This window comes from Psammomys obesus, unplaced genomic scaffold (genome assembly GCF_907164565.1).
Source record: "Psammomys obesus unplaced genomic scaffold, mPsaObe1.curated_primary_1811, whole genome shotgun sequence".
Classification (NCBI taxonomy): Eukaryota; Metazoa; Chordata; class Mammalia; order Rodentia; family Muridae; genus Psammomys; species Psammomys obesus.
In genome coordinates, this window is record NW_026592710.1 from 538,449 (window position 1) to 564,091 (window position 25,643).

At 45.8% G+C, this 25,643-nt stretch overlaps 1 protein-coding gene across 2 annotated transcripts; it reads right to left on the reverse strand.

Moving 5' to 3' along the window:
• LOC129682683 (cyclin-dependent kinase 11B) lies at nt 1-25,643 on the reverse strand. Of its 2 annotated transcripts, none has more exons than XM_055615162.1 (20): nt 25,430-25,643; nt 24,705-24,828; nt 23,391-23,506; nt 21,213-21,340; nt 19,754-19,892; nt 14,876-15,012; nt 9,893-10,015; nt 8,868-8,963; nt 8,623-8,784; nt 8,195-8,260; nt 7,317-7,492; nt 6,446-6,536; nt 2,224-2,345; nt 1,898-2,003; nt 1,484-1,605; nt 1,296-1,403; nt 1,079-1,195; nt 762-910; nt 322-511; nt 1-239 (listed from the first exon to the last, which is right to left on the reverse strand). In XM_055615162.1, exons 2-20 carry the CDS (start codon nt 24,813-24,815, stop codon nt 147-149), a joined length of 2,352 nt encoding a protein of 783 aa, XP_055471137.1. In that variant the 5' UTR covers nt 24,816-24,828; nt 25,430-25,643; the 3' UTR covers nt 1-146. The 2 variants fall into 2 exon arrangements, with proteins under 2 accessions (XP_055471137.1, XP_055471138.1); XM_055615163.1 differs by lacking the exon at nt 25,430-25,643 and adding an exon at nt 24,586-24,632 and having other exon boundaries at nt 24,705-24,752.

The window sequence follows — 25,643 nt, forward strand, 5'->3', positions numbered from 1 at the left end:
TTCCAGAAGAAAAATGTGATTTAATTCTACAAATTTACAACCTGCCCCAAACTAAACAACATGGAAAAAAATAACAAGGAAACAAGCTGTCCTGGCTCAGTGGGTCTGTCTGTCACCGCCTGGCTGGTCAGTAAGTCAGTCCGAGCTCAGAACTTGAGGCTGAAGCCGGGGCCAGCAGCTGAGGCTCCCTGGTTGGTGGTGGTGAGGTGGAAGCCGGTGTCCTTCAGGTCATCATCACCCTGGGAAGTAAGGTGACCACCATAAGGACGCTGTCCCCAACCAGCCTCCCCCATGGCAACCCCGACTGGCATCAGCCCTCACCAGCTGGCTGTAGCCCAGGCCACCCTCAGGGGGCCTCGGACTCGTGCCCCGCTTCACCCTCTGCTGTTCGCTCTTGGCTGGCCATGTGGGAAACATGGAGGGGTCGATAGGGAGGGGGGTCTCTCGGAAATATTCGTGCTTGAGGCCGTCTTCTGCATTGATCCTCCGCCCAGGGTAGTACGTCAGGAACCTAGAGAGAACGGTAGCAGACAGTGGCTACCTGCTCTGTGGATCAGGGCATACATGGCCTTCACAAACTGAGGAACCCTTTTGCTTTCTTGGTGGACACATGTGGGGCTACACTGAGATGGAAAGTGAGACCAATGGGCCTCAGTGTCCCCTAAAACCTGGTATTCTGGGCCTTCCAGGCTCCAGGACAGTTCTGCAAGAGAGTCAACCTGGAGCCCAGTGGCTGCAGGCAGTGCTACCCTCAGACTTACTTGTTCATGAGATCAAAGCCCTGGTCTGACAACAAAGCCCCAAATCGCTTGCGAAGATTGTTATAGGGGTACTCGCTGAAGGTCATCTTCTTTACTGCTGGGAGGTCATTATAGCCAGGCCAGATTTTCTCACTGGGTGTCCCAAGGTCCTGAAAAACAGGATGTCTGAACTAGACATATCCTCCATAAAGCCTATCGGTGTGTCACTTTCAGAGAGGCCACTAAAAGACCACAATGTGGCCTGGATCTCCAGTCCTGGCTCTAGTTTTGCATACACACTGCAAACCGTTCCCAAAATAGGCCAGTCCAATATTCACCTTGAAAACCTTGTTGATCTGATCAATCTCTGACTTCCCGGGGAACAGAGGTTTCTGTGTCAGCAGTTCTCCAAAGATGCAGCCCACTGACCACATGTCCACAGCTGTGGAGTACTCCTAGAGTCCAGAGGAAAGGGCTCAGATGGCAGCAGGCTGCGTCCGTGTCGGCCACAGCTGTGAATGAGCTACTATGGGCGAGGAAGGTTTTCAGACTCACCTTAGCACCAAGCAGCAGCTCTGGGGCCCGATACCACAGGGTCACCACAACAGGGGTGTAGGCCTTTAGGGGTGAACCATACTCCCGAGCCAGCCCGAAGTCACCCACCTGTAACAAGGACAGGGTGGCTGTAAGACCAGGCTCTGGGCTGGTTTCCTAGGGACATGGTGGGAAGGCACAGGGCTCACCTTGAGAATGCCAGCATGGCTTAGCAGGAGGTTAGAGGTCTTAAGGTCTCTGTGTAGGATCCAGTTGTCATGGAGGTGCTTTACTCCACTCAGCAGCTGAATCATCAGGGTCTTCACCTCCCCTGTGAGAGAAACGAGATCACACACATGCTCCCCTTGCCCCAGGAGTTCCCAACACCCCTGCAAAAGGGCCCAGGGACCCAGGGTGATATGTATAACCCACAGCAACTACACTTCCAGGGCAAGTTTATTCTAGGAACCTCAGCCCAGGTGGGTCTGAACTCCCTATGGTCACCCACCACTCAGAAAGACAGGGTCACTAGAAGGGCACAATACCTTACAACATGCCAGAGAGCAGGGTGCTGCCCTTATCTCCTGACTGGACAGCCCACCCAGGGTGGCACGCAGGCATACCTGGCAGGAAGGGCTGCTTCATGGTCTCCATTAGGCTCTTGAGGTCATGTTCGACATAGTTCATCACAATGTAGATCTTGTCCATGTTGCTTCCCACCACAATCTCCTAGGAATGAACAGTCCACCTCAGCATCCCCTGACAAACACTGGCTCTTCGGAAACTACACTGAAGACACACTCGCTGTGGGCAGTAAACAACTACTAACTAAGGTATCTTGGGAAGCTGAGGTCTCTGAAAGTGCTAACACCTGACCCTAGGATAGCAAGCAACCTTTTCCCTCGTCCCTTCACAGGCAGGACATGCCAATGTGGAGGCTGAGCCTTACTCTGACAGTGACGATATTGGGGTGCTGGGCCTTGAGGATGGTGTTGATCTCCCTCAGGGAGGTGATTGGGAAGCCTTCCTTCTCCTTCTCCATCTTTAACCGCTTCAGAGCCACAATTTCATCTGGAAAGAAAATTGTGGAATCTTGGCATGGTGGCTTATGCTTGTAATCCCAACATTAAAGAAGCTGAGGCAGTAGGATTGTCATGGGTTTGAGGACAGCTTGGGCTAGAAGAGGGACAATACCTCAAAACAAACAAATAAATAAATAGATAGATAGATAAATAAATAAATAAATGGGGAAAAAAAAAAAAAAGAAGGCCAGCTGTGGTGGTACACGCCTCTAATCTCAGCATTTGGGAGACAGAGGTAGGCAGGTCTTTGTGAATTCAAGTTCAGCTTGGTCTATATAGCGAGTTCCAGCCAGCCTGGGCTACATAAATGAGATCCTGTTAAAAAAAAAAAAAAAACAAAAACAAAAAAGATTTCAAGGCCAACCTGGTCTACATAGAGTTTCTGTAGAGCCACAGCGACATAGAGATAGGATGTCTTTAAAAAAAAGCAAGCTGAATTCAGGAGCACATCAAAAAGATAATCCACCATGATCAATTGGCTTTCTTCCAAACATGCAGGGATGGTTCAATATATGCAAATCACTAAGTGTTATAAGTTACATAAACGGACTCCTGAACAGAAGTTACATGGTTATCTTGATAGATGCCAAGAAAAAGCTTTTTGACAAAATCCACCATCCCTCATGTTAAAACTCGTGAAGGAACAAATCTCAACATAGTAAAGGATAAATGTTATCCACTTACGATTAACATTAAGTGGGAGAGACTCAAAAGCATTTCCAGGCGTTGGGGATAGCGCAGCAGTTAAGAGCACTTTACTGCTCTTGCAGAAACCCAGGTATGGTTCCCAGCACTCACACAGCCAATTACAACCATCTTTAACTCCAGTTACAGAAGACCTGACACCCTCTTCTGGCTTCCTCAGGCACCAGGCATGCACATGGTTCACAGACAAACATGCAAGTAAAACACCCATATACACTAGTATGAGGAACAAGACAGGGGGCCCACTATCTCTAGTCTTTCAACATGGTTTCTCTGTGTAGCCCTGGCTGACCTCCAACTCAGAGACTCTGCCTCCGAGTGCTTGGATTAATGATGGGATTAGTGGTGTGAGTCACAGTACCCAGCTCAGCTATCTCCTCTTATTCAATACAGTACCAGAGCCTTCTCAAACAAAAGGGATACAAAATGGATACAAGAAAGAAAATCAAAACATTTCTTTTTACAGATGGTATTACATAGCTATAATAGTGTCCTGACTAGTTTTATGTCAAATTGACACAAGCTAGAGTCATCTGAAATGAGAAAACTCAGTTATGCCTCCATAAGGCATTTTCTTTTCATTTCATTTCCTTTTTTTGTTTTGTTTTGTTTTTCAACACAAGCTTTCTATGTGTGACAGCCCCGCCTGTCCCGGAACTCCCTGTGTAGACCAGGCTGACCTTGAATTCACAGAGCTCTCCCTCCCTCTGCTGGAATTAAAGGCACGCACTACCACCACCTGGCTGTAAGGCATTTTCTTATTGATTGATGGAGGGCCCAGCCCACTGTGGGTGGTGCATCCCTGGGGTGGTGGGTTCCACAAGCAGCTGAGCAAGCCATGAGGGTCAAGCCAGTGAGCAGCCCCTGCCATATACAGCATCAGCTCCTATTTACAGGTTCCCACCGGATTTGCCTCAGGGATGGCTACTGTTAAAGGCACAGAAGCCCAGGAACTGAAAAACTGTCTGTTAGGTGAGAGGGCTTTGAGTATTCAGGCATTTTATCTCATGAATGCACACTGTTGCACCACAGGCATGCCTGGTGCCCAAGGAGCCCAGAGAACGCTGGGTCGCTTGGACCTTGAGTTGCAGCCAGTTAGGAACAGCATATGCATGCTGGGGACGGAAACGGGTCCTCTGCAAGAATAACAAGTACTCTTAACTGCTGAGCTGCCTCTCCAGTCCCTGGGTCCTAACTTTGAACCAGGATCTTAATTATGTGTCTAACTTGAGGTGTCTGTGGAGGTGGGAAGTGCAAAGCCCATTACAGAAGAAAAGAGGCCCCTAAGTCCTAAAAAAAACATAGGCTATTGCACTGCTCTTGGTTTCCCACCGCAGCCGCAGACCATACGTTGGATACATCACACACTCTGAATGCAGGACATAAAGAAATCAAGCTGGAATTGACCAGGGAGGAAGCTTCCTCCCTGTTGGCTAGCTTTCAAAGGGTTGGGAGATGCTATGCAGACTGCTGGAGGGGAAAAGTACCAGCGGTTGGAGAAGCTTCTTTTGTAGTGGTGGTTTATGCAGACTCATAACTGATCACGAGATCAGAATAAGTGATTATTGAATGTTCAGCCCAAATGAGACGCTTACACCACCGCCACTCCACGGTTCAAGAAACATCATGGAAGAGGAAGAAAGAAAGAAAGAGCTGAGCAGGGCTCGGTAGCACATGCCTTTAATCCCAGCACTCAGGAACACAGAGGCAGCTCTCTGTGAGTTCAAGGTCAGCCTGGTCTACAAAGTGAGTTCCAGGATAGCCAAAGCTACACAGAGAAACCCTGTCTCAAAAAAAAAAACAAAAAACAAAACAAAAAAAAAAAAAAAAACAAATAATAGTAATAAAAAGAATGGAAGAGCTGAGGGATGAGAAAGAGTACTGTAAAATGCTGTCATTTGGACACAACATGGTTGCCGGTTGCCGCACTCATAAACTCACAGCAGCTGCTGGTCAAGCTAGTCGACAGTCAACATGGACGTAGGAGGGGCTCATTAGACACCATCCTCAGCTGAGGTGCTCTTGGCAGTTGATAGCACCTGGTAAGGGAGAACCAAGTCTCTTCATAGGTGTGGCCTACGACAGGCCGTCCGTGCTCCAGTGGATGGACCCACACCCTGGCATATACTGGCAGCACTAACGGAACCACGTTAGTGATAAAATCAAGAAAGGGAAGAAGGTGAGAGGGGCTGTGCTGGGGTGGATACGATCAGATATAGTGCAGACATGTATAGGATTGCCAGAGAATAAAACTGAACAATCTAGAAAGTACTGGAGAAATGGCTCCGCAGTTAAGAGTGTCTGCTGGGCTTCCACATGGCCTGAGTTGTTTCTCAGCACCTGTGCTGGATGGCTTACGACTTCATGTAGTTACAGCCTAAGGACCCCATCACCGGCTTCTGTGGGTGTCTGTACTCCTAATCACATGAAACCCCACCTCCTCATATTTACATATTGAAAAATCATGTAAAGAAAAAGTAACCAAGCACCCCAGGAAATGTAAATAGGGACTAAAAGCCATAATGTGGCTGGGTGTGCTAGCACATACACTAATCCGAGCACTCAGGAGGACTGCAAGTTCAAAACCAGCCTAGTCAATATAACAAGTTCCAGGCCAACCACAAACTCAGGGAGACCTTGTCTTGAGTATGAGAAGCCAGACAAGGTGGTATATAAACCTTAAGTCCCACCACGTGGGAGGTAGGCAGATCTCTGTGAGTTCATGGCCATGTTGGTCAATAGAGGGAGTTCCAAGCCAGCCAGGGATACATATTGAGACACTGTATCAAAAAAAGTAACAAAAGAACAACACAAGCCTGGCAGAGTGCCTAGAATCCCAGCACTGCAAAAAAAGAAAAGAAAAAGGCCCTATATATGGGTCTATAAAAGCACTTATTGTTCTTATTGCCATTTCCTGGCCTTATCTCTCACCTCTTGAACTCGCCACCCGTTGTTACAATGACCCACAGAACCACAGTTAGGCTGACCTAACTGACCCCTGAAGATACCAGGAGGCTCAGGTACTCATTGTCTGTATGAGGAAGAATGACAGAGTGGCCCAAGAAGTGGTACCGAGGAGAGGGAAGGGCTGCTTCCAAAGACCCAGTGGGCCATGCAGTAAGGATCCACATTTAACAACCACGGGCTGACAGTGCATGGGGAGAGACCACAGGCCAGTGGCCAGGGGCAGGGCACTCAACATTCCATCCAGGGTGTGCACAAAGGCCAAGAAAGGCTCTCCAGGGAAACCACTGCCTGTCAGAACCCCCAAGGTTGACCTTGAACCAGTGCAGGGGCAATCAACTCATCATCACTCAGAAATGACTCCTTGTCTCCGAGCTTTCTGCTGACCTGTCCCTAACACTCTCTTAGTAGACTACCTACCTGTTTTCTTGTCCTTTGCTCTATAGACCACCCCATAGGTGCCTTCTTCAATCCTGTTCAGGCACTGGAACTCCTCTACACTCCGGCATCCCTGTGGAGGAAGTAGGACATGAGGACTCAACAGTCATATTTGATCTGGACCTTGTTCAGGTATCCTGGAGAACTAGCATACATGACCCCAGAAGGACAGAGTATGCCTGTGGATGGTATGAATAGAAACAACTTGTTCTTTTCTCTGTTTCTTCCAAGACCACCTAACACTTTTGTATGAAATAAACTGGTACCAGCAAAAGCATCTCTATTACAACTGTATCTTCTGCCTGGGGAACTATGCCACCCTAGAGAGGACATGGCCTGCCTGGCCCTAGTGACAACCTTCCATGCATACCATAATACTTCCCTGGGGTGCCACTACTCTGTGTGATTTGTGACCAGACTCAACTGTCTGGAAGCACCAACTAACTGGAAGGCAGGTGACAAGGACTCAGGTGGTATAATACCCAGATGACCACACCCTCTAAATCCTCCAGGCAGTGTCACACACACACAGGCATGTTCCTAGAAAGGTTTGCAGCGCTATGTACTTCAACTCAATCCCTTGCCATATCTAGGAACCAAGCAAAGGCAGAAGAAACAGCACACAGCTCTTGGTACCCAGGGAGCCCCAGAGTGCTGCCAGGTATAAGGAAGGACCATGGATGGTTAGGATCATGAGAGGATGGTGCCATGACTAGACAGACCACTGTATGGAGGTCGGCACCTCAGAAGAGACATCGGCACCAGAAACATGGCCCTGTTCTGCAGCACCTACTTAACCTATAGATTGTCAACACAGGGAATCAGCTTTGGGATGAATGAAGAGGAACCTGACCTGCAGGGCTGGCAAGTACTTGGGCAACTCTTGTTTTAGTTCAATGGGCGACAGGGCTGGAGAGTCAGGCACATAGTCTCCTTCCGTTGGGGCACTGCTCTGTGGAGTCCCCTCACCCACTTCTTCCTCCCCTTCGTCACTGTCCCCGGAATCTCGGTCAAATCGCGACTCTGGAACTTTAAAAGTTAAAGCTAATTACAGAACAGGAGAAAGAAGCACAACCAACCCTCCTCCTGCTCTGGGGCCGTACAGTGGTGTGCCCAGTGTTCTTCACGGAAAGAGCCAGCACAGCGACCATCCATGGGAAAAGGTACCTGCATAAGGCCTGTCGTCCTGGTGTTCTAGGCAGAGCCAGAATCCGAGCCAGAACCAGATACTGGGCTCATAAACAAGGGCAGATACCACATGAAGTTGGTAGGCCCAGAACTCATGTCCACGAGGCCACAACCCTGTTAGCTACTTGAGGACAGGCCAGGTCTCCCATATCACAAAAGTGCTTGTGTCATCAGATCCCAGAAACTGCTCTCCAACATAACCTCATTCCCTCAAAACCCTAAGCTCCCTCAGCGTCTAAGTCACAGTGGGCACGTAGCAGGATGCCATCCAAATACAGCTGTTTTCTGCCAAGTTATGTCAGCTATGATGGGCACAGGCTGCAAAGTGATCAACAGTGTGTCCTCTGGAAATCACATCTCTCAGACTGCTACCTCTGTTCTTCAACACTGTCAGGACACAGTTCTCTACAGCTTCCAGGGTAGAACACCTTGCATGTATGGGATTATTACATGCTGTAGATAGTTTGTATTAACAGGACCAGGCACAGCCTTGCTCAGAGCATCACTATCCAGAGACAGATGCTACCACAAAGAGGTCCTTACCAACCAAGATGTGGTTTTCATTTTCTCTTTCTTCATCTTCACTCATTTCTTCATCACTTACTTCTTCTGCAAAAGTAAACAGGTGTCTGCTCAGATCAGTGTGGAGCTGAGAACTGGCCTTGGAACTGCCAGTGTAGCCTGTATCAGGGTGATCTAACAGTCAGCAAGAGGCATGGAAAGCAGCAACTGTCCTTACCAATTTGGTGGGGAAGGCTCTGTATTTTCTTGGTGGAATTGGGAACTGAACCCAGGGTCTCACACAGACTAGGCAAGCATTTTACCATTGAACCACATTAGCAGCCATAATTTTGGAGTCACTGTGAGTCTCTCAGAGTAAGGCAACTAACTGTCTTTAGGTATGTGCTTACATTGGACTTTACCTAAATTCTACACATCAACACAATCCACATGACCTGCCAGATCCTCACCTGCAGACTGCTCTGAGGCCTCCTCAGAGTTGCTCCCAGTCTCTTCTTCCTCCTCTTCTTCCTCCTCCTCCTCTTCTTCTGATTCTTCACTGGTGCTCCCTTCTTCCTCTTCTTCCTCTTCTTCTTCTTCCTCCTCCTCCTCCGAACCTGAGCCTGATTCCGCTACAGAATAAAATAGTCACAAGTTAAATCTCGGCTTTCCTCTGGCAGCAGCATCAAGGCCTCAGCCAGATAGCCTCCGATACCTGATGAAGACTCAGCTGAGCTGGTTTTCCTCTCACTGTCACTGATGTCCTGTAGGTCTGACAATAGGTCTCTTTCTTCCATTTTCTCTTCTTTTACTTGTGAAATAAACCATACACAGATGAATTTGGAGAGATGTTTTTTAAAAATTACTATTTCTTTCTAAAATGATTTATTTTTGTGAGTGTTTTCCTGCATGTATGTATACCTGAACTGAAATTACAAAAGCCGTGAGCTGCCATGTGAGTGCTGCAAACAGGATTCAGGTCCTTTGCAAGAGCAGCAAATGCTCTTAACCTCTGATCCAGATATCCAGTCTTATTTTTTCATTTTTTGAGACAGGGCCTCATATATCCCAGGCTTGTCTAAAGCTTACTATGTAGCAGGGAATGACACTGACCCTCTAGTCCTCCTGTTTCAACTTCCTGAGAACAAGGACTATCATCCTGTTCAACCATACTCATTTGTTAAAAAATATTTATGTATTTATTATTTATGCAGCATTCTGCCTGCATGTGTGTCTGTGCACCAGATCTCACTACAGATGCTAATGAGCCACCATGTGGTTGCTGGGAATTGAACTCAGGACCTTTAGGAAGAACAACCAGTGTTCTTAACCTCTGAGAGAGCCATCTCTCCAGCCTTTTTTTTTTTTTAATGTGATGCTTAGGATCAAACACTGGGCAGGCAATCTACAAACTACCTATCTCCCAGCCATGGAAAAATGTTTTCAAATAAATAAGACAACCACACAAAGTTACATGTAGCTTACACGGTGACCAGCCCTCACTGTACAGAGAAAACAGTCCGTCCACATACAGCTTAACTGGAAAACAACTTCTAAAAAGACCAGCCTCACTGTGAGCACGGTGTTTTTTGGGGTGTGTGTGTGTGTGTGTGTGTGTGTGTGTGTGTGTGTGTAATAAACCTTTTAGGTTAGTAGATAATACAAAATAATAGGTTACACTATGGAACTTTCATACACGTTAAAATATCTCCTAGGAAAGACATGCTTAACTGGCCTCACCTGGTTTCCGGTTGTCTCCCAGCTCAAAGCGTTCTCGTGGTGGCCGTAGAGGGCTGCGGCTCCAGTGGCCAACCTTTCCCTTGTCATTGTAGTCCTCCCTCATCGTACGGTGATGTGCAGAGACTGTATACACAAAACAGAACAGAGATATTGCTGGGACTGGCCTTCCCAACAAGGCTCCATGCTGTGTACAGCTGCTCATGGCTGCTTGACTTACACAGCATCAAAAACCTCAATATTACAGGCCAAACTAATTTGGAAAAAGCTCCAAGATAGATGTTATCAGCTGACCAGGGGACCTTCTAAAATGGACCTTACTGGTCACAGAGGCAGAGATAGAAGAGAATTCTGGGAAGATGGTGGAGTGAGAAATGTCAGGCAGCATCTCAGCAACCACATGGACTGTGTTACGTAATCAGCGTGGCACCCTGGAGTCAGCTGAGGAACTTCAAGTTCCAGCATAGGCTTGGCTAGCAACAGGTTAATTCTGGTCAATCTAGCTGTTAACATAGTAGAAGCTGTCCACTTCCATCTCCAGGGCAATCAGTTATTCTGAGTTCCAGAGTAGTTTGCAAGTGAAAAGGACTTGTCCCCCAATCATCAAGGACCTATGCTCTCAATGCTGTTTGCAGCCCCAGAGGGATCAAGTACACATGGTCCACATGCTTGACCTATTAAGACTACACCGACTCTGGTTAGGGTGTCTGTAAGGGCCAAGTACTTGTGCCCACTTCTGTTTTTTCTTTTTCTCTTTTACAAGCTATATATGTACATTTAAGGATATGTACATTAAGGCATTTGTATACACAAGGGAAGCTAGAAAGTGACTATATTCCCAGAGCCGGGCATGAGCTAGGTCAACTGTCAGTACAGACAATACCAACACTTACAACACAGTCACAGCACGCCCCGAGGAGGGCTCGACCTCAGAGTCACGACAAGCATTCAAGTTAATTAACCAACAAATAAGACCCAGCATCCCTGCAAGGTCGTGCATGCTTTTAATCCCAGCAGGCAGAGGCAGAGGTGGAGGCAAGCTTGGTGAACACAGTGGGTTCTTGGACAGCCAGAGTTACATAGAGACCCTATCTCAAAAAATAAAACAAACAAACAAATAACACCCCCCCAAAAAACCAAAAAACAAAAAACAAAATGACAACAAAAAAACAACTGTGCTGGACGATTTAATGTCAACTTGATACAAGACAATCATTTGTCGGAAGGTAATTTCAATTTGAGACACCAGGGCAGATTGGTACCAATTGGGGGCCTCCTCTTCTCTGGGAGGAAGAAGAGGGAAAAATGGGAGGAGGGGGCAGAAGGAGTGGGACCGGGAGCAGAGGAGGGAGGGGCTGGGATCTGCATGTAAAGTGATTAAATAAATGGAGGAAAAAAAAAAAAAAAGAAAGAAAGAAAATGATTACATAAGGGGCTGTAGGCAAGCCTGTAGAACATTGTCTTAATTAGTGATTGATGGGGAAAGGCCCAGCCCATTGTGGGCGGTGCCATCCTAGGCTGGTGGTCCTGGGTTCTATAAGAAAGCAGGCTGAGCACGCCATGAGAAACAAGCCAGAAAGCAGCACTCCTCCATGGCTTCTGCAATCAGCTCCTGCCTCTAAGTTCCCAGCCTGTTGAGTTCCTGTCCTTACTTCCTTTAATGATGAACTGTAATGTGGAAGTGTGAACTGAATAAATCCTTTCCTCCTCAAGCTGCTTTGGTCATAGTGCTTCACCACAGCAATAGCAACCCTGACTAAGACACTAACCAACCAAACAAACAAAAGCAAACAACTTTACTCCTAGCACGGGGGAGGGAGAGGCGGGTGGATCTCTTTGAGTTGGAGGCCAGCCTGGTCTACAGAGTGAGTTTCAGGACATCCAGGGCTATGTATGGACCCTGTCTCAAAATACAAACAAACAAAAAAAGACAAAACCCACACCCACAAGACATCAAAAGAAACAGCAAGTTTGTCCCCATCAAAGGAAAAAGTTAACCAGCCCAATGCAGGTGTGATGGGATATGCCAACAAAGAGCAGCCTGCAGGCACCTACAGAAACGGCCCTGGGAGAATGGAAGAGAGAGAGTCAGCAGTCCCCATCCCACTTCAGACAAGATGTGTGGCTGCCGTCCATGTGGTGGTATGATGGTCCACATGCTTGACCTCTCTAGCAAAGAACGTACCTGCTGCATGGCCTAGGATGAGAAGAAGGCTAATGGAGGTAAGTCCAAGACACATACTGCCATGCTGCTTGCCCAGGAATGACTCAGAAGTACACAGAAACTGTGGCGCCTACCTGCCTCAGTCTGGACCATAGGAGGAAAGTGGACTCCTGAACCTGGGGTTCAATTTGCCTCCAGAGCCCTATCCACTAAGGCATGAAGTCAAAGCAAGACTGAGGGTATTGTCCTATGCCTCTACTGGTACTATGAACAGGACTCCTTATATCACTGTTTTCTTTGAAAACGCCTTCATGAACGCAAACAAAAACCAAGACTTTAAGACAACTATTTTAAAGATGCTCAAAGCAGTAACGATGTCGCAGTCACCGAGCATATTGCAGCAGGGACTGTCAAAGAGCAGCACCTGCTCAGCCTGCAGCCACCCTGAAGCACTGCCACAGGAGCTGTCCGTGGTGGCAGCACCTCCTCTCCAGCCTCCGCAAGCAGCTCAGCAGTGATGGTGCCTCCGCCAAGGCTGCCTGTACATGGGAAGGTCTTCCTGTCCTAACCCATGGGCCCAATGCAGGGAAAACGGTGTGAAAAAAAACCACCAATCCTTGAACAGGACAACCTACCAATCCCTGAGTTCCCAAAGTTCAGGACCTGAAATCCCACCAATCTTCACTTTGGAAATCTCTATCTTGAAAAGCTCCATCCCCTAAGAAATCCTATAAAAGCCCTGCCCTTTGTTTAATTCCCTGCTGCCCTTTCCCAGAAGCAGAGGCAACCAACCCTGGATTCATCCCTCCATATCCTGGAACCTCCCAATAAATCTCTTTTGTGAGATTTGCTGCCTGATGTGACTCTCTCATCAGAAGCAGCCAGGAAGAAAAGAAGAAAAGAAGTGAAGAAGTGGATGGGGGCTGAGGCTCATGAGCTCCTCAGCTCAGCTGGGGATGCCCTCACCTGGGAGCTGCAAGGCCTCTGCTAAGGAGGCCTCCTCTCAGACCAGTGTGGTTCCTGGGCTTCCATGTCTCAGGATGCCCTTCCCTTGGGATACCTTCTCCCCTCAGAGCTATGTGGTTCCTGTGCTTCCAAGACCCAGGATATTTTTCCATCCGAGTAGGAAGGCCGACAGATGTGGCAAAAATGGAAATGGTGCCATGAACACGAAAATCCCAATAAACAAACAGGAAACCCAGTTAGCCCCACTGATGATACCATAATCCCAGGATACAGGAGCCTGAGGAAGAATGATTGTTGAGAATTCAATGCCATACCAGGATTCTCAGTGAATTCTAGGCTATCTGGACTAATTTGAGACCCTGGCTCAAAGAGGAAGAGAGAAGGAGAGGGAGATGGAGAGGGAAAAATAGAGAAAGGGAAAGGAAGAGAGGGAGGGAGAGGGGGCGATGGAGACCTAAAAGATTCACCGTGGAAACATCTCACCCACTCTAAGGACCCTTCAGCAGATCTGAGGAGGCAGAAAACAGACTCAGTGAACTGAAAGACAAAGCAATGAAAACTATGAAACCTAAGAAACAGCAAGCAAAACCACTGAAGAAAAATACTGAGACCAAAGAGACCTGTGGGACACCAACAGATCAACCTGAGATTATTGAGTCCAGTAAGGATTAAAGAGGAACTGAGAGTTCACCTAAAGAAGTTAACTGCTGAAATTCACATTTTTCAGAAGAAATGAATGTTAACATCCATTCTGCTTAACATAATACAAGAAGGATGAATTCAAAACCCAGGAGACACAATACAACGAAACTGCTTTCCTGCTTTCCAGTGTAAGGTAACAACTGTTTGTAGTTCTTTGTTAGGTACTAGCTTAAATATACAACATTCACAGATGAATTTTTTTTTTTTTTTTTTTTTTTGGACAGGACCAACTAAATTGGCTTCAGAGAGATAAAAGAAACAGAATTGGCAAGTTACTGAAGTGAAACTAGTATCGCTTCAAATCTGTCATAACTTTAGAATGTTGTATGTGTCCCCATGGTAACCACACAAAAAAACAAACAAAAACCAGATATAACATATACACACACACAAAATGAGAAATGAATTCAAATATCTGGCTTTAAAAAAAGAGCTGGGGAGCTGGCTCAGTGGTTAAGAGCACTTGCTGTTCTTGTAAATGACGCAGGGTTAGTGCCCAGCACCCAGCTGGAGGCTGGCCACCTCCTAGAGCACCAGGCACACATGTGCACAGAGGTACATGCAAACAAAACACTCATGCACGGTGATGCAAAGGATGACACTAAGCAGGAGTAAGGGACAAAGATGGAATCCGGCTCCAGTGCCGTGACTGTCACAATAATATACAGCATATGAAGAGCAAGACGACGAGTGAGCCTCTCCTGTCAGCCAGCCTTCAAAAGGAAAGTGACACGAGTTTAACACCCACACAGAAAGAAGCTCACTAATCTGCAACTCCAGTCCCAGGAGATCTGACGCTCTTTTCAGATCTCTAAGGACGCCACGCACACACTTGATACACGGACATATAGAATGCAAGCAAAACACTCATACACACAAAATAAAAATAAATCTTTAAAATGGGAAACATACACTGCCATGAAATGTAGAAAGGGTGAAAATGGAAAAGGGTTTTAAAAAGCATAGGGGCCAAGAACTGACCCTTTTTGCCTCCCTTCAGAGTGTCTTTCCCAAAGCCCAGTCAAAGTAGTCACAACACAGCACTCTGTCAGGACAAGCCATTTGTGAATGAAATCTCGGGCACCACTCTCAATCCCCTCGGAGTAGCCCAAGGAGAGGACCCACAGATAAAGAGGGCGGCCCCTCTCTCCTACCTTCCCTACGAGCTTCTCTCTCTTTGCGGCGCTCCTCTGCCCTCCGTTCCCGCTCCTTCTGTTCCCGCTGTTCCTTCTGTTGCTCCCTCATCTTGCGTTCCCGCTCCCTCTTCCTCTCTAACTGCTCCAGGCGGTCCCTGGAAAAAGCACGCCAGGTTATGTTCCTACCCCATGGGAAGGCTCTTAACCTTTTCTTTTTTTTGGGGGGTGGGATAGGGGAGGTAACTGAGACAAGGTATCTCTGTGTAGCCCTGGCTTTCCTGGAGCTTGCGCTGTCAGCCAGGCTGGGCTTGAACTCAGAGAACTACCTGCCCCTGCATCCCAGGTGCTGGGATTAGAGGCGTGTGCCACAATGCCTGACAGAAATTTCTTAGGTCAGGTTGTTCGCTTGCTGCTCAGCTATGTAGTGTATTTGCACACTGTAAACTCATAAATGGCTTCTTAGTGTTGGAACCAAATGTGCATATCCTCAAGCAGGAAGAGGAAAGCATGAGAAGAGGCTATCACCTCAGATTCCAAACATACTGCTTCTATTGGAAGCTTGAGGAAAACACAGCACGTAGGTCCCTAAGTATGCAAGAGAGCCCAGGTCAGAGCCAGTAGACCAGGAGCACACAAATAAAGGCTTCTCCTGAGAAGCCTGAGAAAGTGGGGATGCAGCCATGGCCCCAAGACACATTTCTTCACCAAAGTCTGGGCAGATGGACTTTGGGCCACTTCCTGACCCAGCTTGAAACAGTGTAAGCTTGAATGTGATGGGGACAGCAGAGGAGCTGGCTGCCTGAAAACAAGACAAGTATCAGGAGACTTACGAGGCCCTGAAACACGTTCAGGTGTCTGAATTCAGCATTTTCCACATTCCTATGGCTAGCCAAAAGGTTCTGGTCTCTAGAGTTCTGTGTTTTAATTTCTTCTTTGATTTTAAATATAAACACTTGATATGTTATTTAAATTCATGGTACTTTTAACTTTTTGTTAGTTAGGGTTTTACAATGTCTACTGGAATGGCCTTAAACGTTCAGTAATCCTTCTGCCTAAGCCTCTACAAGTTGGGAATACAAGACTATACTATTTACTGGGGAAGTGTGGGGCTGAGAGGTCTCACAACATAGCTGAGGCTGGCCTGGGTCTCAGTATGTAAACTAGGCTGGTCTCAAACTAAAGATCCACCTGCCTCTGCCTTTCCAGTAGTGGTTGCACAAAAACTCTACGGCTGACCTGTACATTCACCATTTCCAGCCAGAAGCTCACCTTTAAGGTCTTCCTTACTATTTCCAAGGGGTGTAAACCATGAAGTCCACCAGTCCCCGTTTACTAAAAAATGTCTCTATTCTCCTTTTCCTTTTGTAAAAAGTTGTGCCAGACACAGAATCCCCAGCTGAGATTTTTGCTAAACAGTGCAGGGCTAACCTCCTGGCCCCACGGCCGCCATCCTGACAGCAAATGCAGATCCTCTGAACTTTGTGTTCCCCCTGCTTGGGGCGTTACTTGGGATGTGGATACCCAGATTTGAAAGCCCATCTGGGAAGTGTTCAGCCACTGCTTAGGAGCCAAACCTCTGTCTGTCTCTGCTCCTAGAACTCCTATTACAGAAGGTATACACGCTGCCGTGGGCGCTGCCCCGCACAGGCCACAGAGACTCCTCCCTCCTTTCCTGTCTGTCCTTCTAAGAGGATAACTACCACTATTCTACTAAATACATTCCACATGTGAGCTAGGCCCTGAGCTCTCAAGGCAAGATCCCTGGACATGTCACCCCTGCAGTCTACATGATCTTCTCTTAAATGAATTCATTGTATGTGCATGAACGTCTGTACACGTGTACATGTGCCGCATGCATGCCTGGTGCCTGTGGAGACCAGAGAGGGTGTTAGATCCCCTCTAACTGTAGTCACAGGCAATTGTGAGCCACCATGCAGATGCTGGAAATTGAGCTCTAGTCTTCTGTAAGATCAACAAATGCTCTTAATTGCGGAATCATCTTTCTAGGCCCTCATCCCCCTTTTGAATCTTGTATCCCAGGCTGGCTTCAAGCTCACACTGTGTTGCCCAGGATGACTTTGGATTTCTGATCCTTGTGTAGGTCCTCGTGTAGGTCCGTGTCTGTTGTTCTCACACTATCCTCTAGGGGGTTTCTAAAGCACAGATATGGTAGAGGAGAAGACAGAAAGACTTAGGCTTATCCAGAAATCTGTTAACATGTTTCCTTTCTTTCTTGTTTTACCTTAAAAAAAAAAAAGAAAAGAAAAAAAAAAAAAAAAAAGAAAGAAAGAAAGAAAAACTACATAGATGCTCAAACTTAACCTACCAAGCTCCACTTCTCCCTGAGCTCACCTCCTGGACAAAGCACCCTCCATCTCTAAAAAGAAATGGTGGGCATTCTGCACACTGTGAGCGTATAGTCAGCCACTAACAGCCCCAGGCTGACTCCCGAGTACACAAAGTGCTTCAGTGAGAACCAACAGTTGTTTTGTTTTGTTTTGTTTCAAGACAGGGTTTCTCTGTGTAGTCCTGGCTGACCTGAAACTTACCTCAAACTTAGAGATCTGCCTGCCTCTGTCTCCCAAGTGCCGGAGTTAAAGGTGTGTGCTACCACTGCCTGGTGAGTACCAATGACTGTTACACTTTCATCTTATGCTGTGTATTTCAGTGCTGCCTGCTGAGAATGATCAACACCTCTATCCTCCTCATTCAACAGGCCAACTTCCAAACTTTCCCTGAACTCAGTATAACCTAGTCCAGAGAATATACATGGAGCTGAACAGGTGATGCTCCTCAGTGGAAGCTCACAGAGAACTGCTGGAAAAGAATGCCCTGCGTCTGTTGTCCTGAGTAACTGTCAGGTCCCTGAAGAGCTCCTTCCTTATTACTCAGTCCCACTCTGCAGGGAAAATCCAGAGCCTGTGTCCAATGTGATGCATAAAACCCTATGCATCTGCTTTCCTAGATATTCCAGGCCAGATCAACCACTCTAAGAAATCTCCTTTGCTGTCCTAGGCTAGACCAGTCAAAGGTGAGTTTAACACAGACTTCCTCTGGAAGTCCCTGCTTCTGAACAAACCATGAACTGTGTAATGGTTAGCTTTGAATGTTGGTTTTTCACAATGGAGAACTAGCTGAGACAGCAATCTCAGTGAGGGACTCTCTAGATTAGATTAGCCTATGGGTATGTCTTTGGGGGAATATAACAAATAGGATTTTTTTGCTTTTTTGGTTTTGGTTTTTCAAGAAAGGGTTTCTCTGTATAGCCTTGGCTGTTATGAAACTAGCTCTGTAGACCACTCACCTGCCTCTGCCTCCCAAGTGCTAGGATTAAAGGCATATGCCACCACTGCCCGGCTTTATAATGAATACTTAGTTGTAGTCAGAAGATACAGCTATTGTGGGTGAAATCACTGAGGAGTGGAAAAAGTAGTGCTAAAGAGAAGGCCCAGTGGTTAAGAATGCTTACTGCTTTTGTAGCATTTGCATCCACACCAGGCAGCTCACAACCACCTGTCAGTCCAGCTCCAGAGCACACACTTCTGACACCTCAGGGCACCTGCACTCACATACATAATCAATTCTACACACATATACACATAATTAGAAACAAACAAGATGTAAAAAAGGACCTTGAAGAATGGAGGTGAGCTGAAAACTAATGTGCATGCTTTAACTTATTATTTTCTGACCTTTTTATTTATTTATGCATATGGTTTCATGCACACAAGAAGACAGAATCAGAGCCCATTGCAGATAGTTCTGAGCTACCAAATGTGGGTGCTGGGAATTGAACTCAGGACCTCTGAAAGAGCTGCCAGTGCTCTTAACTGCTGAGCCATCTCTCCAGCCCACTCTGTGCTCCTGACTATGAATGCAATATGTCTAGCTGGTTCAGTTTCTAGACACTGACTGAATTGTACCCTGAAACTGTGAAACAAATAAGCCCCTTCTCCCTGAAGTTGCTTTGTCAGAGTATTTTATTTTAACAAGAAAGGAAACTAAAACAAAACATTCTCATCAGCCTCTCTTAAGCACCAACTTGTGACAGAATTCAGACTGAGACTGAGTGACTTCCTCTAGGATTCTGATAGCTAGCCTGCTTCCTTGCTTGCTTCCTTCTTTTCTTTTTTTAAATTTTCTTTCTCTCTCTCTCTTTCCTTTTTAACAAGGTCTCACTTTGTAGCCAGACTTTGCCAGGTTGGCTTCAAATTCAAAGAGGTATGGCTGCCTCTGCCTCTTCAGCCCTGAGATTTAAGGCATGCACACGCCCAGCCTACACTGCACTGTACCACGGCTTAAAACTGACCCAGCACTGAAAAGGCAACAGATCCATGTTCTTGTAAAACAGAACCTGCCTCACTCCCCAGAGCCACAGGGGGTCAGGTAGTCACAAAGCACCAATCTTCCCACTGCACCTCCCTTTCTAACTCCACTACTTCCTATCTGGCTCATTCTTCATCCTCCATGCCTGAATTCCTTTCTGGTAACTTCTGTCAGTCAATACTGTACCCAAATCTCTGGGTAAAATAATAAGGGAGTTTCTAGACTGTTTTGAGGTAGACACCCTTTAATGTGGGTCTCACCATTCAATAATCTTGGGTTCCAGAAGGAATAAAAATAAGAAATAAAATAAGAAAGAACAATACTGATCAACATTTACTGTTCTTTCCTGACTGCAGCGTCTCATACTCCCTCCATGACGGGTGCACCCTGGGACCGAGAGCCAACAGAAATCCTTCCTTCCCTAAGTTTGTTTTGTGAGGCGTTTTGTCGAAGCACAGAGAAGAGTCACTAACAAGGATCTTCAACACCTGCAATATCCTTCCCACAACTGAGCACACCAAGCCGAGCTTCGCAGCCACCACAGCCACCGTAGTGATGTGCAGGTCTCACCTCTCTCTCCTGGAATGTTCTCTTGCCATTTCCCTCCTCTTCTGTCTTTCCCATTCTCTGCGAGCTTTATCTTGTTCTTCTCGGTGGCGTTTCCGACGTTCATGTTCTCTCTCTTTCTCTTTCACTCTGGCATGCTTCCCTAATGAGATTTGAGCATCATGTAAAGAGACTCAATTTACTTTAAGTTTCACTCAAAAGTTTAAACTTAAAATAAGATCAAGAAATAATGGGACTAGAGATTCAATCTGCAGTTAGAGTGCTTGCTAAGCCAGACTTGGTAGTGCACGCCTCTAATCCTGGCACTTGGGAAGTAGAGGCAGGCAGATCTCTGTGAATTCGAGGCCAGCCTGGTCTACAAAGTGAGTCCAGGACAGCCAGGGCTACACAGAGAAACCCTGTCTGGAAAAAAAACAAAACAAAAAAGAGAGTGCTTGCTGTTCTTCCAGAGGACCTGTGTTTGGTTCCAAGCACATGTAACTTCAACTCCTGGGATCCGATGTCTTCTACAGACTCACATATGATGGCAAACATGGGTACTTGCATGAATGAGTTTATGTGACGTATGTGCATGCAGGTGTGTCTTGGCAGTTGGGGCATATTGCATCCCCTGACATTTGAGTTACAGATGGCTGAAGGATGTCCCATGTGAGTGCTAAAAACCAAATCCAGATCCTCTGCAAGAGCAGAAAGCACTCTAACACACACACAATTTTCAGAACTTTAGAAAACCAGTATTCATACACAATACAGAACAAAATTGTTCCTTTTAATATATTTCTACATCATGTTATAAAACCACATTAGCAACTGCACTTACAATAATAAGATTTAAATAGGGCTCAGGGTCTGTTTTCCTAGAACCTGTGAGAACCATTGGTAGCCAGGAATGTAGAAAATACATGTAAGCCCAGAATTTAGGAGGCTGATAGGGGAGAATCTTGAGTGCTGGAGGGCAGACCTTGCTTTTAAGAAATGTTATTTAAACCAAACAAAAACCAGAACCTTAGGCTGGGGAGATGGCTCAATGGGTAAGAGCAATGGCTGCTCTTCCAGAGGTCCTGAGTTCAATTCCCAGCAACTACATGGTGGGTCACACCATCTATAATAGAATCTGATACCCTCTTCTGTCATGCAGGCACACATACAAATAAGAGTATTCATATACATACATAAACAAATCTTTAAAAAATGAAACAAACAAACAAAAAAAACCAGAATCTCTTGGCACTGGCACAAGAACAAACCTCTCAAGTCAAATGGGACTTAACCCCAACACCCATTTTTTACAAGGAGAGAGAAGAAAACACATATATCAGAAGAGTTATTCTAAAAAGTCTACAATGGGCTTATACTTTTGGCTAAAATTCCACTCATCTTCATTTTTAGGTACACTCTGAAAAAGGCAGATCATGACAGAGGAAACAAACAGCTGTAGCTAAAAAAACAAAGCCTCTCTTACCTCCCTCTGCTGAATGGCTACGGTGCCTCCGCTTCTCTTTTCTTTTCTCATCCTTTCTGTGATGGGCTTTTTCCTTCCGAGACATTTGCTGGGGTGGTTTGATGGCCAGAGAATCATCTTCCTCTCCTCTGAGACAGATGAGAGACACCATGATGACAAGTGCGGGAACCCAGGGCACACCAAAGCCAGCATTATTCCAAAGGATACAGTTCAACGCCATCATTCACCAAAGCCAGCATTATTCAATAGGATACAGTTCAACGCCATCATTTAAGAAAAATGGAAATTGAAGCCATTTTAAGAGTCACATGAAAAATATGAGAAATCAATATGGTATGTAGAATAAAAATGCCTTTCTTGCAGGGCAGTGCTGTTACACACTTTTAATCCCAGCACTTGGGAGGCAGAGGCAGAAGCAGAGGCAGACGGATCTCTGTGAGTTCAAGGCCCGTCTGGTCTTCAGAGTTGAGTTCCAGGACAGCCAGGGCTACACAGAGAAACCCAGTCTTGAAGAAGAAGAAAGAAAAAGAAGAAGAAAGAAGAAAGAAGAAGAAAGAAGAAGAAAGGAGAAAGGAGAAAGGAGAAAGGAGAAAGGAGAAAGGAGAAGAAGAAGAAGAAGAAGAAGAAGAAGAAGAAGAAGAAGAAGAAGAAGAAGAAGAAGAAGAAGAAGAAGAAAGGAGCAGGAGGAAAAGGAGGAGGAGGAAAAAGCCTTTCTTTAGGGAGGATTATGTCTATTTATTCATTTTCTTAATTGTGTTGATGGTTTCACAGCCAAGTCAAAATGTTTCAAATCACATGTTATATGCAATTAACTTATTTATGCTTCAATAAGGCTGCCAAAGGCCTTATTGAATTTTATCAACTTTACCAAAGCCATTTAACAGTTCCTTCAGTTAATTCTGTAACACCAAGATCCTGAGCGTCTCAGAACTATGCTATTTTAACTTGATTTTATTTCCTTTAGTTAAAGAAAAACAAATGACAAGGCATCACAACACTGAAACTGTCATCAGACACCCATGTTGGCATGAATACTGCTGTTAGTGGGCCCCTGAATTCACCTTTGGATTCCTTTTAAAACTGTAGACTTACAATGCAGGATAAACATTTAAATGTATTATCTAAATTATCTTTGCTTGATTGAAGAATTACTACAAAGAAAGGAATGCATGCTCATTTTGTTTTCATGGTAACTGACTCCACACAAAAGCAACCTCACATGTCAGGAAAACTTTAAAGTCAAATACACATTTTAAACAGCCCGGCGTGGTGGTACACACTTTTGAACCTCAGCACTTGGGAAGCAGAGGCAGGTAGACTTTTGAGTTCAAGAATTTATATAGTAAACTCCAGGACAGCCAGGATTAGACAGAGAGAACCTGCCACAAAATAACAAAAAACCCCTAACATACAAAACTTTAATTTTTAAAATAAATTCATTATGTGTACGAATGTTTTCCTACATATACATATATGTCCATTACGTATCCATGGAGGTCAGAAGGGGGCATCAGGTTTTCTGGAACTGGACTTACAGATGGTTGTGAGCCACCATAACACTACAGTTGCTGGAGCCAGACCTGGATCCACTGTAAGAGCAATAACTTAAACACTAAACCCTTTCTCTAGTCCCCAACTTTTTCAGAGTAACACTGAAAAAGGCAGGCTAGGGAATAGAGAGAAGGCTCAGTAGTTAGAGCATTTGCTGCTTCTGAAGCAGACCCAGGTTTAGTTCCCAAGACCCATATTAGAGCATCTCACAACAATCTGTCTGTTTTGTTTGCCTGTTTGTTTTTTTTTGAGACAGGGTTTCTCAGGATAGCCCTGGCTGCCCTGGACTCACTCTGTAGACGAGGCTGGCCTCTAACTCACAGAGATCTGACTGCCTCTGCCCCCTCAGTTCTGGGCTTAGAGGCACCACTACACCCAGCTTAATTCTAAAAGGTTTACAACCTTTTACTCCAGCTTTACGGGATCTTATGGCTTCTGTGGGTGAACTCACTCACACACACTCAGACACACACACATACTCTCCCTTACTCTCCAATCAAATTGCAAAAACAAAATTCGTGTAGTTTACAGTACTGTATGGGACGCAGTCACAGCTAACCTGGGGCACACGTGACCTGTGGGCTATAGGTTAAACATAACTACTAGAACACCATACACTCTTCTCACCTGTCTTCCATAGAATCCTCTCTTCTATACGGAGAGTTCCTGATCGTGATTTCCATTCGGTGATCTCTCAGCTCCCCCTCCTCAAGGGAATCCCTTTTGGAATCCCGGTCATCAGACTAAGAAGCAAACAAAAACAAACCATTAGGTCATTTTCCTTATAGATAACCTTTCCTCTTTTTCTAATCTTTGAAATGTATCTTGTTACATAGCTCAGGCTGCCATTGAACTAAAAACCTGCCTCAGTCTCCTCAATGCTGAGGTTACCTTACCTTACAAAACATCTTTTCTTTAAGAAAGAGTAGAGTCTCACAATATAGCACTGGCTGGCTTTGAACTCAAGAGATCTGACTGCCTCAGTCTCCTGAGTTCCTGAGTGTTAGGATTAAAAGTTATACAGCCTAAACATATCTTTAATGATAACTGAACTTTGTTAACTAATTTTAAATATTCACTTTGAATAAAGACATTAGAAAATATAAGAACTTTTGTTTAACTCTCATGTAATTAACATCACATTTTTATTTTTTGTTTTTTCAGGACAGGGTTTCTCTGTAGAGTGTTGGCTGTCCTAGACTCACTTTGTAGACCAGGCTAGCCTTGACCTCACGGAGATCCGCCTGCCTCTGCCTCCCAGAGTGCTGGGATTACAGGTGTAGGCCACCATGCCCAGCAACATCACCTTTTTCTTGTAACATGAAATCTGAGAACAGAATGTCTAAAGCACCACATATGAAAAGTGAGATGAGATTCTGTGCCAAGAATGTTAGTTTTTATGAGCCAAAATTAAGACCTGAGTAGGACTCTTACATACCAAATAAATCACACAGGACTTACATACACATTTCAAAATGATCTCTTATTAATCTTATCAAAAGTACTTATGTCAATGTGTCTTACCTAGTCACGTGAAAACTCTGGGTTTGTCATCATCCAAACCAAGGTAATTACAAAGCACTCATTTTAATCGCAAGAAAACTACCCACTCTATTAAAAATGCTTGGAAATTGTATTATGAATGTGCTAACAATGAAATGAGAAAAATTAGTCTGGTGGCACTACTGATTCTAGATCCAGAACATTTTCTTTTTTAAGGAAATATTCTCATTTAGATACAACTTCAGTGTTATCAATCTGCCTTCAATGTCAACTGAGCATATGAATGTTTTTGTTAATTCAGAATAGATTTTGGGCTCACCTGTGACATTTGGAAGTACAAAAGAACTTCACCGAAGAAGCGTTGTTCTAATGGAAAAATGAGGGCAAAGAAATTAAATCTCCTTTAAGAAAGCCACTTACTTAAAAAACATAGCTTACATTTTTTAAGCGTTTTATCTCTGCTTTCTCCTCTTGTTCTTTCCTTCGTTTCTTTTCCTGGAGAATTTCATCTAACGTTTTCACTTTCCAAGAGTCCTTTTCATCACCCATTTGAGTTAAAACACTGCAAAAAGAAAAATAATTCAAGCAACCTCGGGACACAGAAAGCTATGGTCTGTCGCTCTGTCGTTCCGAACACTTAAGTCTAATCATTAGTATTTCAGATAAGTCCCCCGGGAGTCTCGTTAGGTAAGAAGGATTCTGCCTGCGTGTGATGTCTTCTGTCGTGCCTGTAAGGTTTTGGGCAACTCAGTTCACCTCGGTTCACTATTCTGTAAAACGCAATCACCATCCACGAAAAGGCACTGTTCTAGGATGAAAGACCATCCAGGTCAAAGGTCTTACTTCAGTGCCTCGCATCCAACACACTGCTTAGGTGTCAAAGGTTGTGTTAGAACGTTCCAGGCTGCAGGAGGCCTGGGTGACAGGTAAGATCGAGGTGGACTGCCCGACACTGGAGGCCCGGACGGGGTCCTACTTTCTTTTTTTTAAGGGTTCAGTCGCGCAAACCCGAGGTCGGGGCTGGCTCCGGGGAGCGCGGGGCCTGCCGCCTCGGCTGCCCTCGTTCTGTGCGGGGCACGACTGGGCGCGGCAGCAGCGTGTCGCCAGGCGCGACTCTTCAGGATCGCCCGTCAACCCGCATCTCATCTCCCGCCGCCACTCACCCCTGCGCCGCCACGGCCGCCGCCACCGCCGCCGCCGATCCCGGAGTCGGAGAAGAAACAGGGCCCGGCGCGCGTCAGGATGTCGTCACTTCCTCCGTGGATGCACGCTGATAACGTACCGGCACGACGGCAAACCGCAGGTGGCCTCGCCTTCTTCCCACCTGAATGGCACCCTGCACGCACCGGAAGCGCCCGTCCTCGCCGAGTTGGCGCC

Excerpts from the sequence above, each read along its gene's own strand:
- LOC129682683 (XM_055615162.1), bottom strand. The coding sequence starts at position 24,815 with ATGGGTGATGAAAAGGACTCTTGGAAAGTGAAAACGTTAGATGAAATT. Across the intron at positions 8,261-8,622 it reads GGCCTCAGAGCAGTCTGCAG|AAGAAGTAAGTGATGAAGAA; the intron begins GTGAGGATCTGG and ends TTACTTTTGCAG. Across the intron at positions 2,004-2,223 it reads CCAATATCGTCACTGTCAGA|GAGATTGTGGTGGGAAGCAA; the intron begins GTAAGGCTCAGC and ends GTTCATTCCTAG.